The sequence below is a fragment of the Marmota flaviventris genome, chromosome 17, assembly GCF_047511675.1.
Source record: "Marmota flaviventris isolate mMarFla1 chromosome 17, mMarFla1.hap1, whole genome shotgun sequence".
Lineage (NCBI taxonomy): Eukaryota > Metazoa > Chordata > Mammalia > Rodentia > Sciuridae > Marmota > Marmota flaviventris.
Genome location: NC_092514.1, coordinates 33,266,233 through 33,283,757, shown reverse-complemented (window position 1 = coordinate 33,283,757; position 17,525 = coordinate 33,266,233). Strand labels below are relative to the sequence as shown.

The 17,525-nt window shown below is 34.7% G+C and overlaps 1 protein-coding gene across 5 annotated transcripts in view; it reads left to right on the top strand.

Annotated features, from left to right (window-relative positions):
- Nucleotides 1–17,525, top strand: part of Gosr1 (golgi SNAP receptor complex member 1) — a 45,163-nt gene that overhangs the window by 13,819 nt on the left and 13,819 nt on the right. For all 5 annotated transcript variants that reach the window (XM_027924528.2, XM_027924527.2, XM_071603786.1 and 2 more), the window contains one exon: nt 1,309–1,383. In XM_027924528.2, coding sequence (XP_027780329.2) covers nt 1,309–1,383 — 75 coding nt within the window. The remainder of the gene's footprint in view (nt 1–1,308; nt 1,384–17,525) is intronic.

Sequence of the window (17,525 nt, the reverse complement as noted above, 5' to 3'; positions counted from 1 at the left end):
CATATGCATTTTGAGGAATACAATGAGAACCACGGTAGAGAGTGGCCTTTAATGTATAAACAGCACTTCCATACTTTGTAGGAGTGACTAGACTGCAACCCTCTATAATGACTTAGTTTTGAAAAATGATGATAAAAGTATGTGCAGCCAATTCATTAAACTGTTTCCTGAGCACCAACTATGAGTAAGACATTATGTAGCCACAATAGATGGTAGAAATGAAAAGACCAGCTTGGCCCTGTTTATAATCTAGGTGCTAGAGGGGAATAAGGTACGTTATTTAAAATAGTATAACACAAGGCATAATATGATTAGTGAGATGAGGTATAATAACAATACCTGAGACTTTTGTAGTTTTTTGCAGTTTACATAATACTTTTCCATGTATTCTCTTTTTGCTTTCAAATAATTTTTTGATAAAGATAGAAATTATTAGTCTCATTTTATAAAGCTAGGTGTTACGAGTCTTGTCTAAGGTTAATTGACTATTAAATCTAAGTAATCAGTTATCTAAGTCCAATATGTTGTTGGCTGTATCATTGTCCTGGTGTTTTTCTGTTGTACTTTGTATAGTAGTGCTGCCTCTCAGCCAGTACCTCAGTTTTAGCAGCATGACCCTCTTTTGTCTTAGAGCAACATTTGTGCAGTTTCTTGAATTTTTAAAAATTCAATACTTTATTTTTAGTGGAACACAGAAAAATGAGAGTGTTAATGATAAGACATTTTTTGTAAAATTTAGCTAAGTTAGAAATCTTTAAGTATACCAAATTTGGCACTTTACTGAATACTTCATTTCATTGGTCCTTAGGCTTAGTTGATGATGACATCTACTGTTTTTTGTTGTTGTTGTTGTTGTTGTGTGGTGCTGGGGATTGAACCCAGGGCCTTGTGCATGCCAGGCAAGCACTCTACCATGTGAGCTATATTCCAAGCCCGGTACACACTGTTTTGAAGAAAAATTTCTGTTTTAATGCTTTCCGCTCCACATACCATGTTCTAATCAGTCCATTGTTTTACATCCACTTGGAGAAATTGACGATATAGACAAAGAAAGGAAAAAATAACATTTTTTGTTGTTGACTAAGAATATTGGGTTATTTTAATGAAAAGCATAGTAAACTCTTAGGTCTTAGAGAAGCATTTATATTTACAATAGCATTCTTAGAGGGAAATGAAAAAAGTTTTAATTATTCAAAACAATGAAGAGGCACAGTTTGTTCACTTTTGATCTCACTAGGGTCAGTCACTTAATCTGATTTTTATAGTGTTTTCCAAAAATGTTCTTAAGTTTTCTTTATGTTGTTCTAGGTCATATAAAAGTGGATCTGGAGTAAACAACAGAAGAACTGAACTATTTCTGAAAGAACATGACCACCTTAGGAAGTAGGTATTATTGAATGTAACTTATATGTAATTTCCTATGTTTATTAATTCACTTATGCAAGAAACATTTTATGATGTTATCATAGAAAGTGCTTTATTGATGATAATTCATTTAATTTTCCTAATGACAGTGCTCAGTAGAAATGAGAGTTGTGGACTGGGGCTGTTACTCAGTGGCAGAGTGCTTGCCTGGTATACACAAGGCCCTGAGTTAATTCCCAGCACCACAAAAAAAAGAGGAAAAAAAGGAATTGTGGTCGTTCCAATTATTAGGAAGATACTGTGCTGTTGAATATTTTACTTCACTTGTTACTTGTTATGTTTTTTATTATCTTAATGTAATAAGTCTAGTACTTTAATACTTTTGTCTATAATAAATGAATGTACACACATGTACATAGTAAACTGTTTCTGTGTCTACATAATCTATATATGTGTACACACTGTATATACCTATAGTAAAAATGATGATTATGTTTTAATGGTCTGTTATCACTTATGTATTGAAGAAGCTTTATAAAAGGTAATTAGGCCATATATCAAATTTAAAAGAAAAGTTTTGTTGTCCAAGATATCAGAAGAAAATATCAAAAACTTGGATGAACTATATGCTTATTTTAAAGCAAGTCACCATAGTCTGTTTTTGTGTCATCTATTTTTCTCTGAAGTAGATTAGGTTTTCTCTTTTTGTTTTGCTGTCTATATTTTGTGGTGGAACTTAAGGATTAGAAAAAAATACTTATCTCTGAACTCAGCCTATAAGCACTTGAGAAGCTTGTATCCATAATAGTGCTAAAAGTTATGAAGATATTTGCTACTGAATGCCATAAATGTTATATGAAATTTAGGTATTGTTCAATTCATTTGTCTTTAAAGATCACCACTTTAAATATAAACTGTTAAAATCAAAACACAGAAAGAGCCAAGCATGGTGGTGCATACCCATAACTCCAGCTACTCAGTTGACTTAAGGCAGGAGGATCATTTCAGCCTCCAAGTTTGAAACCAGACCAGCAATATAGTGTGACCCTGTCTCAGAACAAAACAAACCAAAACAACACACAGAAAGATCAGGGTCTTTTATCTATCTATCTATCTATTTATTTATTGAACATAGGCAAGTACTCCGCCAGTGACTACACTCCCAGCCAATCAAGGCTTTCTTTAGGAATTCCATGCTTTTAGTGTTAGAACTAATCATTGGTTGTTCTTCCTTAATTTATGAATATCATTGATTGGCACAAGGGGGCACTGTCTCCTAGAGTATGTTTATAGTAATAGCTTTGTCATAAACATTTGGTAAAGACCACTGTAAAAAGAATTTTGCATTGTGTCCAAAACTATACTAATATGTTCTTGTGGTTCAGAGTAATTAAGGGATAGCATATTTAAGCAGTAGAAACTAATAGTTAGATTGCATTAGTGTTTCTATATTTATTTCCTCAAAAAGAAATTAAACAGTTAAAAAAAATGTGGTAGTTTACTTTTAAAAGGGTTATTTGAAGCTGGGCATGGTGGAGCACCCGTATAATCCCAGGTACTCAAGAGGTTGAGGGCCAAAGGATAGTGAGTTTATGGCCAGCCTGGTCAGCATAAGTAGACCTCATCTAGATAGGTGAGTCAGTAGAGACAGACAAAACTTGGAGACAACACAAATGATCTTTCTCCTCAAATATTTCCCACTAGTTTTAACATTCATTCATGAATCTTATATTCCCATTTACAACTGTGGTGTTTGCTTATTGGTGATTTTCTATTTCTATGGGTCCTTTTTATACTTATTAATTATAATTTTGTAAGAAGAGCTCTCTCTTCTCTGCCATTTATTTTGTTTATTTAATTATTTATACCAGGTTAGATTCACAAATAACTATGAGTTTTAATCCAGGACTAGAATTACTTCGTTGCTTGAATTGTTCTATATTTTGTCATTGGAAGTTCCTTCAGGTTAGTTTCTGACATTTAACATTGCTCATTTCTTTGAGTACTTCTTTTACTTTCTGGCATCATGAAATATTCATGGCCTGTATTAAATTTTACTTGCCTCAACTCTGGAGTCAACTGGGCACTTTACCACTGAGCTATATCCCCAGTCCTTTTTATTTTGAGATGAGGGTCTTGCTATATTGTGGAAGCTGGTTTTGAACTTGGAATCCTTCTGCCTTAGCTTCCTGAGTTGCTGGGATTATAGGCATGTGCCACCATGCCTGGCTTGTAATCAACTACTTCTCTAAGCAGACTTGGTTTATGGTATTCAGAAAGTAAGATTTGTGTGCTAGGTGTTGTTATTGCTTTTGAGGAGAGTACTTCCATGCTTTTGTTGCTAAAAATTTTATCATGAATGGGGCTGAATTAATTTCTTTATCTTTGTGTGTCTTTCTTTTTGCATCTATTGAAGAGATTGTTCTTATCCTTTATTGCTGTAATATTGTGAATTATGTTGATTATTTTTAAATAGTAAAACAATCTTGCATTCCTAAAACAACCCCCACTTGATCATGATATATTGATTATCCTTTCTGTTATTTTGCTGGATTTATTTTGTTTGGGATTTCTGCATTATTGTGAGAAATGTCTGTAGTTTTCTGTCCTTAAGATGTCTTTGGTTGTATTATATGAATAATATTGGCCCCATTAAATGATTTAAGAAGTGTCCCTTTTTATTATTTTCTGAAAGAGTTTATTCAGGCTTGTTATTTCTTTCTTAAATGTGTATTAGAATTTTTCAGTGAATTTATCCTAGCTTGGAGGTTTTCTTTGTGACAAGATTTTTAAATTAAATATTTAGGGTTTTGTTTTTGTTTTTGTTTTTTTGTAGCTGTAGGACTGAGTTGCTTGGATTTATCCCTGGCCAGTAGGTGACTTACTATAATTGGTTTTACCCGAGTCACAAATTCATCCTTGTGGCTAGATGATTGGAAAATCTGTTATCAGAAGAGAGTGTGGCATGTTCAGGGCTCCAGGGTAGTTATTAGCCAATTGGTTACATCAATTTAAATTTACTTTACTCTTCTATACTATAAGCTTTATACTTTGAAATAGTATGGTTAAGTAAAATCTCTTTTTCTAATGTTTATTGAAATGAGCTTTTACTTTAATACTACCTTCCTCCCTCCATTTTTCCATGAGTGAATTAAGAATTTTTTATGGGTCTTTAGGGCTATAGGTCTATAGGTCTTTATCAACCTGCTGCCTTAATCTCTAACCTCATTGCCCTCTTTCTGTTACTTCATCCAGCCACTCTCTCCTTTTGCCTACTAGGTACCAGCCATACTCTTTGGTTCCTTTCTCCAAGACATCAAACCCTTTCCCTTTTTAGCCTATTTGCATTTATGCTACTTAATCTTCTTAGAATACTCCTCTCTTAATTTTACATATAACTTATTCATCTTTATGGTCTAAACTCACTTGTCATCTCCTCAAACAGTCCTTTTCTAACTCTTTTTTGAAATAGGCCCTCCCTTACTTTTTTTTTTTTTTGAGTTTGTATAAGTTATTTATTAAAAAATAGACAGTGAGATCTTATTACATTTAGATGATTTTCTTGAATTAATGAAAATGTGTAAAAAAAAAACAATGGTACCACGATGCATCCTTTGTAGACAAAAGGGAGATTTGCAAAGTGTGCAGGTATTAGACTCTTGATCAACCACTTTGATATCTGCATTTTAACCATGCCAGGATCCCATTGTCACAGAGAGTCATCACATTTGAGCCTGATATACCATACACTCATCAATTCATAAATTCCCTTTTTCTTCTGTCTTTTCATCATATTAATAGAGATATTGCTGGATAATCCAACAGCCTAAATTCCTGTGCCTGCCCTACCACAGTCAAACACTACTGGGCAAAGTGAGAGGAGTTAAGTTATAAATTTATGATCAATAAATTCAAATTGAGGGGCTGGGGATGTGGCTCAAGCGGTAACGCGCTCGCCTGGCATGCGCTGGGCGCTGGGTTCCATCCTCAGCACCACATAAAAATAAAATAAAGATGTTGTGTCCACCGAAAACTGAAAAATAAATATTAAAAAATTCTCTCTCTCTCTAAAAAAAATAAATTCAAATTGATTAAAATTTTCTTTTCTGTCCTTTCTCTGTAATAACTTGCCCTCATAATTGGCACGTGTGCATACATCCATTCTGAAAAATTCCAAAGTCTTCTTAAACTTCAGCCTTGCTGTTATTTAACAAAGCACTTTGTATCCCCCAAAGAAAATCTGTAATCATTTGTTCTTTTAATTTTTTTAGCACCTGACCTTCCTTGAATGTAAGCTTCATGAGTCTAGTTATTGGCATTCCTGGGTCTCCAGTTCCTATTATATTATAAATACTTAGTATTTATTTGTTGTATTAATAAACAGATATAAACAGAAAATATTAATTTAGATTTAATATGCATATGGATATATATGTATGCCCCACTGTAGAACACTTTTTCATTCATCCACTAATGTTCCAAGTGTTTATTGAATACATATTATAACAAGGATTGATTTAGATGCTAAATATATAAAATTTGATTTTAAGGACTAAAGGGGAAATTACCAATGTAACCAATTTTTTGTTTTGCAAAATAATTCCCCATAAAATACCTTTTAAACATTTAAATTCATATATACAATAAAATAATAATAAAAGCATCTCTTATTTATAAATGAGGAAACAAGATTCAGGAAAGATGTAGGTCAAGGTCTCATAACTATTTAATGGTATAGCTCTTACTAAATGCACATTTTCTAACCCATTTCCATAGTTGTCCCACATCATACTGCCTTCCCTTCTTTAACATTTTATTTTCATTGTACTAAGGAACCAGTATGGCATAATGTTACTGAGAATTGAAAGACCAGTTTTTCACCTCTCTGAGAGCAAGTGACCTGGCCACTCTCTTTTCTTTTTTCCTTCATCTTTAAAATTAAATGGTAGGTGCTTCTCCCCCAGTGTTACACAATTGTAAGGGTGAACAGCTTTAGTGCTGTCATTTGATAAACTAAAAGCACTCTTAAAATGTAGAGCTGGGCGCAGTAGCTCATACCTGTAATCCCAGCAGTGTTACCGCTGTTTACCGGTAACGAGTCCTTGTTTTCCCCGAGTGCTGAAGTGTAACACCAGAGAAGCACGCCGAGACTAGTGGAGAGTGGAAAGTGGAAGGCTTTATTAAAGACAGCAGTAAAAACTTCTCCCTGGAGGAAGAAGGGGACCTGAAAGGCGGAATCCGTGGAAGGGGGAGGTCTTGTCCTTTGTTTCCCTTTATCTTGCAGTGATAGAATGCAGGTAGGAAGGCCAAAAGGTGGGAGATAGGTGGGCTGTAGGAGTAATTTGGGCAGGAAGGGCCTGGGGTGGTTTGATTAGCATTTCCCTGTTTGCTGGGAGCTGTTTCATTAACAGTTCCTTAAGATGGGTTCCAGGCCTTGGGGACATTAACATTTCAATTTCCCCAAGTGCTGCTCTGTTTTCTTAGACTCCATTCTTGATAATGGCCTCCATTTTCTTTACCTTACTCGATATTAGACCCCATTTTCCTAACTACCCTAACTACCCGTCTTTAAATCTGGCTTCAGCAGCTTGGGAGGCTGAAGCTGTAGGATCAAGAGTTCAAAGCCAGCCTCAGCAACAGCGAGGCACTGTCTCTAAATAAAGTACAAAATAGGGCTGGGGATGTGGCTCCATGGTTGAGTGCCCCTGAGTTCAATCCTGGGTACCCCCACCCCCCAAAAAAAGCAAAGAATTTTTTAATGAAGAACCATTCTAGTAAACAGAATCTTTTATAGTTGAGAATTGTTACCTTGTTTTCATTTGACTTTTTAGCAGATAGGATTATTATCTGAGAATGCATCTAGTAATTATGTTTGTATTTTAATTGTACTCTGTGGTGTAAATAAGTCCATGAATGAGTAAAGAATTATCACAATTCCAGGTGGAGATTTACCTTTATTTTTACCTTATTTGTTAGTCTATATTTAAACTTTTGATATTTTGAATTTTTAAAGTTTACCAGCCTTGTTATTTGCATGATTCAAAGTTGTGTTTTCAGAAATATTTTAGGTCGGCATTTTAAAAACATTAAAAATGGTTTTACTTTTTGTTTCTCTTAAAATTTTAGCCAGATGTCCCCGAGGTCACACAGCTTTAAAAGTTGGAATTCAAACCCAGGGACTCTAATTGTATTGCTTCTGCAGTACTGCACTGCCCCTCAGGATGATTTTGATTATATCTGCTTCATGAGATTGCTATGATGATAATTGTGCAAGGGCTGTGTAAACTGTGAGGCATTGTTTATAAGCAGAACATAATGAATGTTATAAGATTAAGGAAAGTAAATACTAAAGGAGAAAGAGATTGGAAATCCTTTTATATTCTCAATATGCATTTCTTAAATACAATTTGAAGTATTTTTTGATGCTAGAATAGTCTTAGTGAAATGAAATTCTATGGATCATGAAATGAAATTCTATGTATCAATGGACCATGACTGCATTTGAAAAATAAGACGACTGTGGTCATACTTAAGTCACCTTTATAAGCAGTGATTTTTATCTCAAAAGTTTTTTGTATAGTTCTATGTAGATTAAAATTATCCAATTTCTAATTAAGTAATGATCACATATAACATCCGAATGGAATAATATGATAGACTCCTGGTCTTCAAGGATTTGACACTAATTTTTTTAATTGTTTTTGGACCCTAATGATTCATGATATATAGTTTTGTTGAGATATAAACTTGTAAGTTATATGCTGTGGAGATGGTATTGAGGATGAAGTTGCTTGGCTAATGTGTGAGCCTCACCCATTTGGACAGCAGTATTTACACTTCACCTTTACGTTTAGCTTCATTTTTGCTGCTTATTGTTATTTACTTGGTAATTACCATAAAGTGATTTATGTATACATGTACATATTCTTTGTGAAATATTACATTCTCAAGGAGAAAACATCATTTAAAAGCTGGGTGTGTTGGTGCACAAATGTAATCTCAGTAACTTGGGAGACTGAGGCAGGAGGATCATGAGTTCAAGGCCAGCCTCTGCAATTTAGGAAGACCCTAAGCAACTTACTGAGACACTATCTCAAAAAAGAGCTGGGAATGTGGCTCAGTGGTTAAGCATCCCAAGTTTAATCCTCAGATCCAAAAAAAAAAAAAAAGGTAATGAAAGTGAAGTGGCCCTCAGGCAGCAATTGCTCTGAAGTAGAAAAATGGGAATTATATGGCAGAAATCATATGTAATATTATTAGCCACAAACTTTGAAATATGAAAATATCTTGATATACCTCTCATCTATACTAAGGGTCAAGAGAATTGGACTTGTAGCTTATGAGAAGTGGTAGCATATGATTATTTTATCAAATATCTATCATTCTGCCAGGCCTGGTGGCACATACCTACAATCCCAGTGACTCAGGAGGCTGTGGCAGGAGGATCACAAGTTTGAGGCCAGCCTCAGCAACTTAGTGAGGCCCTCAGCAACTTACTGAGACCCTGTCTCAAAAAGGCTGGGGATGTGGCTCAGTAGTTAAGATACCCTTGGGTTCAATTCCCAGTATGCACCCCCCCCCCCCCCCGCCCGAATAAAAAGGCTATCATTCCACTTATGGGATGTTTTAAGATGACATATCATACATAGCTTCATTTGTCTCAGGTGATACAGTTGCCTGCCATATTTAAATAGATGGCTAAGCAGAATGACCTAATTAGGAACTTTCCTACAGAATCTTCAGTTAGCACATAGCTTTGTTAAACAATAAGACTTGGGTTGAAGGTGCTCTGGTCACAGGAATTTTCTCTCCCTCCTCTGGAAACTTATGAGGGTTATTTCAGTATTAACCCTGTTTGATATTTTATTAATGCAAGAAATGACAGTTCCTCATTTATTCATGCATTTATCAAGCATTTACAGTCTACTGTGTGCTGGATACTATGCTAAACTCTGGGGAATCAAAGATGAATCAGAGTTAGTCTTTTTTTTTTTTTAAAGAGAGAGAGAATTTTAATATTTATTTTTTTAGTTTTCGGCGGACACAACATCTTTGTTTGTATGTGGTGCTGAGGATCGAACCTGGGCCGCACGCATGCCAGGCAAGCACGCTACCGCTTGAGCCACATCCCCGGCCCCAAATCAGACTTAGTCTTTACTCCTGCAAGCTCATTTTGGTTAGCGAAATTGTAAACAAATAAGTATGATAATCTGTGAGACATTTCATTTTTAAAAGAATTAAATGAGATAATGTATGTGAAAAAAACTTTGTAAGCTTTACTAATTTATTTTTATTCCAGCTCATAACACAGTGTCTGGCGTACCTTAAATACTTGTTATTTTCCTGAATGAACTAATAAAGAGTAGAGTTAAGAGAGTGTAACATAGTGTAAAGAGGAATTCAATTTAGAGTCTAGTTGGGATTGAGGAGACTTCACAATGACAGGACTTTTGAGCTGGACTTTGAAATACATGTAAGTCATTTATTATGAAAATTAAGAGATGTCCAAGGGGACGTGGCTGTGAGGTATTTAAGTGCCTTGATCTTGATCAAGGGTATATCTGTAATAAGTTTATATAATTTACAAGTTGTTTTTGTTTACATTATCTCTTTTGAGCCTTATGACAATTTCATGAGTTGAGTTCATATAGCCAAGTTTGGTTTTCCCCAGAACCCAAGTTCCAAGTCAAAAGAAAAAGTATAGTTCCATTTTCATTTATGTGGAGGAGATAGCTTGTACTGAATGATACATTAAGGAACTCTTACTTTTTTAAAGAGGTTTCAGAAACAAATGAAATGAAGGGCTAAAATAAAAAATACTGATAATACCAAATGCTGACCAGGATGTGGAGCAATAGAAACTCTCATTACTGGTGGGAATATAAAATGGTACAAACACTTTAGAAGATAGTTTGGCATTTTCTTAAAAGCTGAATATAAGCTAGGCATGGTGGTCCACACCTGCAATCCCAGCTACTTGGGAGGCTGAAGCCAGAGGATCACAAGTTCAAGGCCAACCTGGTCAATTTAGTGAGACCCTGTCTCAAAATAAGCTAAAGGGCTGGTGATGTAGATTAAGTTGCACAAGGCCCTGGGTTAATTCACTGGGGCAAAAAAAAAAAGAGTTGAATATAGTATTTTCATAACATTTCAGCAGTCATGCTCCTAATCATCAAACGAGTTGGAAACTTACACCTGCAAACACTTGCACATGAGTATTTGTAGCAACTTTATTCATAAGTGAATGGAAAAACAAACTGTAGCACATCTATATAGTATTGTTTAAAAGTAAGCTATCAAGTGCCAAAAAGACTTGGAACTTTAAAATACATAAAAGAAGCCAATCTGTGGCCGGGGTTGTGGCTCAGTGGTAGAGTACTTGCCTACCATGCATGAGGCACTGGGTTTTAACCTCAGCACCAGATAAATGTAAAATAAAGATATTGTGTCCACCTAAAACTAAAAAAATAAATATTTTTTTAAAAAGAAGCCAATCTGAAAAGATCACATTTTATAGAATTCCAGCTAATTGTTTATAAGATTCTGGAAAAAGCAAAAGATTAGCAATTGCAAGGGGTTTGGGATGGGAAGGGGAGGAAAAAATGAATAGGTGGAACATAGATATTTAGCCAGTTAAACTATTGTATATAATACTGTAATAGTGGATACATGATAATATGCAGTTGTCAAAACCCATAGAATTGTTGAGTACAAAAGTGAACACTAATGCAAACCAGGGACTTTTGTTAATAACATACCAATAATATATTCATCAGTTATAACAAATGTACCCTAATGCAAGATGTTGATAATAGGTGAGAGAGAATGGGTGTATGGGAACTCTGTACCCTCTGTACTTTTTGCTTAACATTTCTGTAAACCTACAACTAATTCTGAAAAATAAGTTTGTTAAAAAAGAAAAGTAAGAAGTGGCTTTCCAAGATCTCTCTGCTAATGATTTACCTTCATTTTTCTTTTTTCTCTTTTTCAACTGGGTAGAATTCTGAGTCAGGTGCTTAACTTTTTGTCACTAGGTAACTTCATGGGTTTATAGGACAGATTACCTATGCTACATTAACCCTGATAATAGCTAGTAAAGATATTCCTTTGTTTACTTAGACTGTAGGAAAATATGCCCATCTATTAATGTAATTGGTAAAGAAATTACAGATAGTTTCTACTTTCATCTTTGTTTTTCTGTATTTTCCAAATGTCATGTGTAAAATAAAAATATATTAGCATTAAAACAGCATATATATAGCCTTCTGTATCTTAATTGATTGTTAGTTTCCACCCCCCATGGTGTTGAGGATTGAACTAAGCACTAAGCAATATCCACACCCCTCAGCATATTTTAAGAGAAATTTACATAGAAATAAAAAAGACATAGACCTAAAAGTCTCTTTGGTTAACTGAATGAGACTACAGCACCACAGTGCATGAAATAGATGATCTGATTGGTCAGTTACTGCAGATTATCAATTACTGCAGCTTACAGAGGGATTGGTTCTTAAATTTTATTTATTTATTATGTTTGTTTTCATATTTCCTTGCTTGCTCATTTACATGTCTATTTACTTATTCACCTGCCCTTTTAAAAGAATTCTAATTAGATGTTATCTAAAGTAATTTCACCAAGTTCTTACATTTTGTTGGTTTAAATTGCTTTACAATATATGCTTATAATCACATTTTTACTCTTACAACATGCATTTTTCTGGAGTTTTGGGGGGAATGAATAATTTTTAAAAAAATAAAATTATTTAAATGTGGCTTTAGTAATTCCTCAGTGCAGTAATTGGTGATGAAATTTAGCTCATTGTTTTCAGCTTGTTTAAATTGGTCTTGAGAGAAACTTGTTCCTTAATTACAGGCTCTAGATAACTTTACAGAATGCTTCTGGGCTGTTATGAAATACTGTTTTAAGAAGGATAATGCCTCTTGATTGTGTCTTTTTTATATCCCAAAGGAAAGCAATTTTAAATTCAATTTTTACTGGATTATGCCATCTTTATGGAGCCACTCTGTTGTTGAATTGTATCCCTACAAAGTCCAGGGTGCTTTCTAATGAATGGGGTTTATTCAGCTTATTTGGTCTTAGCCAAATGAATAAGGACTTGAAGATTTGGGACAGTTGAGAATAAGTTTAAAAATCACTGGCCTTCTGTCATCTGTGAAATTCTTATGTATGACTATTTTAACTCTAGTGTGCTGCATGCATGATGCGTGGTTAGGATAGTGTATCTTCTTCCTGTAAAACACAAATCAGTCTGAGAATGACTCCTGAATATTAGAGTATGTTATTTTGAAATATGCTTTACAGTATATTTTAGGACTAAAAGAAAGATGATTAATATTTAAGGAGATTTGAAAGGAGAAAAAAAATCCTTCCTCTGTAGGGCAGGATATTTGCTGGTAGAATTTTAGTTTTCCTTGGGTTGTTTTCTTTTTTTAGGTTAATGCAGTAAACACTGTTTTCTTTGTAGTTCAGATGGTGCTATAAAGTTACTATATTTGAGTATAAATTGTCAAATCTGTTTCAATGTATCCTTTTAAGAAAACCTATATGAAAATCAGATTTTGTATACAGAAAATAGACATAATTTTTGCTTTATAAAACTTTTTATTTGATTCATGTAAATACAAAATGGCTTTATTATCTTTAAAATATTATTTAAATTAGCCAAAATGTCATTTGCAGAAAGCTACCTCTTAAGGAAAGTATTTACACATAAAACAAGGGTTATATTTGTATGCCACAAGAACCTCAAAGAGTTTCCTTTACATATAACAATGTAGAAAGCTGTCCTTTTTTTTTTTTTAAAGAGAGAGAGAGAGAGATTTTAATATTTATTTTTTAGTTTTCGGTGGACACAGCATCTTTGTTTGTATGTGGTGCTGAGGATCGAACCCGGGCTGCACGCATGCCAGGCGAGCGCGCTACCGCTTGAGCCACATCCTCAGCCCGAAAGCTGTCCTTAGTAGTCATTTCAACCTTACTTTTTTCAGGAACATTCTTTGAATGCAAAATTAATTTGTTTATTTTCTAACTACAGTAGTTAGGCTAGTTTATTAGTTACCAAACTTTAGCTCTGACTTTATGGTTGAGAACAGGTTCAAGAGAAATATTATTAAACCTTCAAATCTGTAGAAAGCAGATAATGAAGTGTATCTTGCTGGCTTTCTGGTGATTGGTGCTAAATACTTGGCTTTGTATTTTTACATTTCTTTCCAGGCATTCACTGAGTTAGGTAGAAATGTATTTCCACAGAATAGTTTTTAAGTTTTTCTAAATGCTGCTTCACATTGTATGCTACTTAAGGTATGTAGCTTTGTATTTTATCTAATTGGCATTGAGTTTTTATGGTTGTTGTTTGATACTTTGTTCAGTACTTTTGCTTTTGAATTTTTAATTTCTTATTTTGACTATGGATTTGCATGCAATTGTAAGAAATAATACCGGGAAATCCCATATATTCTTTAACAGTTTCCTCCAGTGGTAGCATCTTGTAAAATTATAATACAGTATTACAACCCAGATATTGACATTGATATAATCAAAATATGAAGCACTTCTTTTATCACAAGGATCCCTTATTTGCCCTTTATAAACATAAGTACTTATTTCCCTTCCTCCTTCTACCATCCTCATTAGGCTTTGACAAGCATTATTCTTCATTACTATAATTTTGTCATTTCAAGAATGTTATATATGTGTGGAATCATACAGTTCGTAACATTTCAAGATTGCTTTTTTTTGTTTTTGTTTTTGTTTTATTGGAGTCTTGCTATGTTGTCCAGGCTGGTCTCAAGTGATCCTTATGCCTTAGCCTCTGGAGTAATAAGATTGACTTTTCTTTTTTCTTTTTTTTTAGAATTTTTAATATTTATTTTTTAGTTATCGGCGGACACAACATCTTTTTTTGTATGTGGTGCTGAGGATCGAACCCGGGCCGCACGCATGCCAAGCGAGCGCGCTACCGCTTGAGCCACATCCCCAGCCCTAAGATTGACTTTTCATTCAGCATAATTTTCTGGGTATTGATCCAGGTTGTCACTTGTATTAATGGCCTCCCCTCCACCTTTTTAAAAATATTTTTTTTAGTTGTAGATGGACACAATACCTTTATTTTATTTATTTTTATGTAAAGCTGAGGATCGAATCTCACATGTACTAGGCAAGCCCTCTACCCATGAACTACAACCCCATCCCCTCCTGTCCCCTTTTTTATTACTGGGTAGTATTTCATGGTATGGATGTACTATGGTTTGAGTAACTATTCATCCATTGAAGGACATCTAGGTTGTTTCTTGCTTTTGACTCTTATGAATAAAGTTGCTATAAATATCCGTGTCAGTTTTTGTGTAAACGTAAGTTTTCATTTCTCAGATTAATACCCAGGAGTTTGTTTTTTTGGGTCACAATGTTGTTGCATGTTTAGTTTTTTAAGCTAGTTTCTAAACTATAAAACTGTTTTTCAGAGTGACTGCATACATTTTACAGTTCCATTAGTAATATATGAATGATCCAGTTTTACACATCCCCATCAACATTTGGTGATCTCACCTATTTTTTAATTTTAGCTATTGTGACAAGTGTGTAGTGATACCTCATTGTAGTTTGCATCACCCTAATGGCTAATGTTATAGAACAGCTTTCTGTGTGCTTGCTGTTTGCATGTCCCATTCAGTGAAATGTCTTCATGTCTTTTACCCATTTTCTACATGAATTGTTTTTATTTTAACCATAATATTCTAAGTTACTAATCTTTGGTCACCTGTGGTTTGCAAATATTTTCTCTAAGTTTCTTTTCATCCTCTTAGCAAGGTCTTTGTGTGATTCTTGCTAGAGTAGAAATGAGAGATACTTTAGAAGTAGGGAAAAACTGGGACTGATTGTGGAGAAGGAGAGAGGGAGAGAGAAGTGTCTTTTACTGAAACAGCAAAAGCCAAAGCTCAGAAGTCAATCTGCTTCAGTTTGAATCCTGGCTGCGCCCCATAACTGTGATTTCCTGTCTCTAGGCCTCAATTTCCTTATTTGTAAATGAAGAGAATGGTAGAATCAGTCTCCTAGGGCTGTTATGAGGATTGAGTTAAAACAGTCATTTAGGAGAGGACATGGCTCCTTATAAGCACTTATAAGAATTAACTGTTATTATTCTTAACAAAATTAGCAAATTAATAGATTGCTCTCACACACTTAATTTAAAAGTCTATTTCATTGATTTTTATCTTCATTGAGGCTATTAGCACAAAACTAGTTTGTTGAGCTTGGCAATAGAATTCTTATTTTTGTATTATACTGTCTGTATTTTGAAATATCTTATTTTTTATGCCTTTTAATATACTAAGAGGCCCTGATGAGGACATTCAGTCAAACCTTTGTGTTGAACAAGGAGTTATTAACCTAAGTTAATCACTCTATTTTCGCCATTCTGCCAGGACAACTCTTGGTCTGTGTGTTGCCTGTCTCCATTTAAGGTCTATAGTGGTGGCCTTATTTTTGTAGCCACTGTGTGACCCAGTACCCTTCAGGGGCAGTTTTGTACAGATTTGTAAAATAAATGCATAGATTTCATCAGAATAGGAAATTATATGGAAATTTGTATCGACTTTATGCTTGGATTTAGAATTAATCTGTAGTTATTGAGAAATTACCATAATGAGCCAAAAAACACTCAGTGCTTACTACATGCCACATACTGATATAATCATTACATATATGAACTCTTTTAATTCTCTGAATAAATAGGGTTTATTAATATTGCCACTTTACAGATAAGCAAATTGAGGCACAGAGAAACCTGCCTAATATCAACTAATAAGTGGGAGAACCAGCATTTAAACTGCCATACAGCACACAGTCTGGCTTTTAACCACCCTTTGTAATTTTTAAAATTTTTAATCACAGGAGTTTTACAAGGTATTTAGGGTTTTTTTTTTTTTTTGCTGGTACCAGATGTTGAACCCAGGAGCATTTAACCACTGAGCCACATTCCCACCCAGCTCTTTTAATGTTTTTTGAGACAGGGTCTCACTTAGTTGCTTAGGGCCTTGCTAGGTTGCTGGGGCTGGCGTTGAACTTGCAATCTTCCTGCCTCAGCAGCCTCCCAAACCAGTACCACGCCTGGCTATTTATGACATTTTAAAGCCCATCTTGGTTCCTTTATTCATGCAGTAACTTGAGTTTCCTATTCCATTTTATAATTAAGCTTTAACTTATTATTTTAGAGAATATACTTAAAAATTCTTTAGGAAAGAGTAGCTGGGGAAAAAACATGCAGTATTTGCATGCCCATTGTGTATCTTGCACTGTGCCAAATGAATATAGACCTCATTTGAAAGGTTGTTTTCCTACTTTCCACTATAAAGTTGCACCTCTACCAAACTAAGCTACCTATAAATTCCTCCCTAATATTACTTTTTTTTTGTTTTTCTTTCTTTTCAGTGTATGATGCATAAAAGCATACAGATTACAGGTATATATTTGCTTTAGTCACATTCTTACATTCTGAAGTTCAGTAAGCTGAGGCTTGGTTCAGTTTCCAAAACAACTCTTTCCCAAAAATGGAAGGAACTTTAAGATGTAAATAATTACTATATATGTTACTGGAGTCCTAGGCCAGAGGCCTGACTCTGGGGTCCCAACAAACCATGTCCAACCACTTGCCCCCCCCTCCAAAAAAAAACAAAAACAGAAAAGATAATGGTGAAAAGCAAGAAAAGAACTTTAGTCACTACATTGGAAGACAAAGTGAGGTCCAGCATCTCAGCCCTGAGTTTAAATAGAGGAAGAATTGGGGTAGGAAGCAAGAGGTGTGCATAATTAAACAGCATATATATAATTTTTAGTTGTTGTGGTACTGAGAATTGAACTCAGTGTCTCACACATGCTAGGCAGGTACTCCACTACTGACCCACAACCTAATTAAGCAATCTTGATCAGACTATGGTCTAGATGATCATTCTCTCAGTTCTGGTTCTGTGAAGTGACTCTGGAGGAGTTCTTTATTGCCTGAAGGGTGTTAGTTCCACTTTGTTGCTGGGGATGTTTATCAGACCCGTGGTCCATCCAGGAAGGGGCCAAGAAACTTCTAGGTACCTTTCTAAGGGTCTGATGCCATAAAAGCTGGTAGTCCCTGAAAATCTCATCTTAGTCA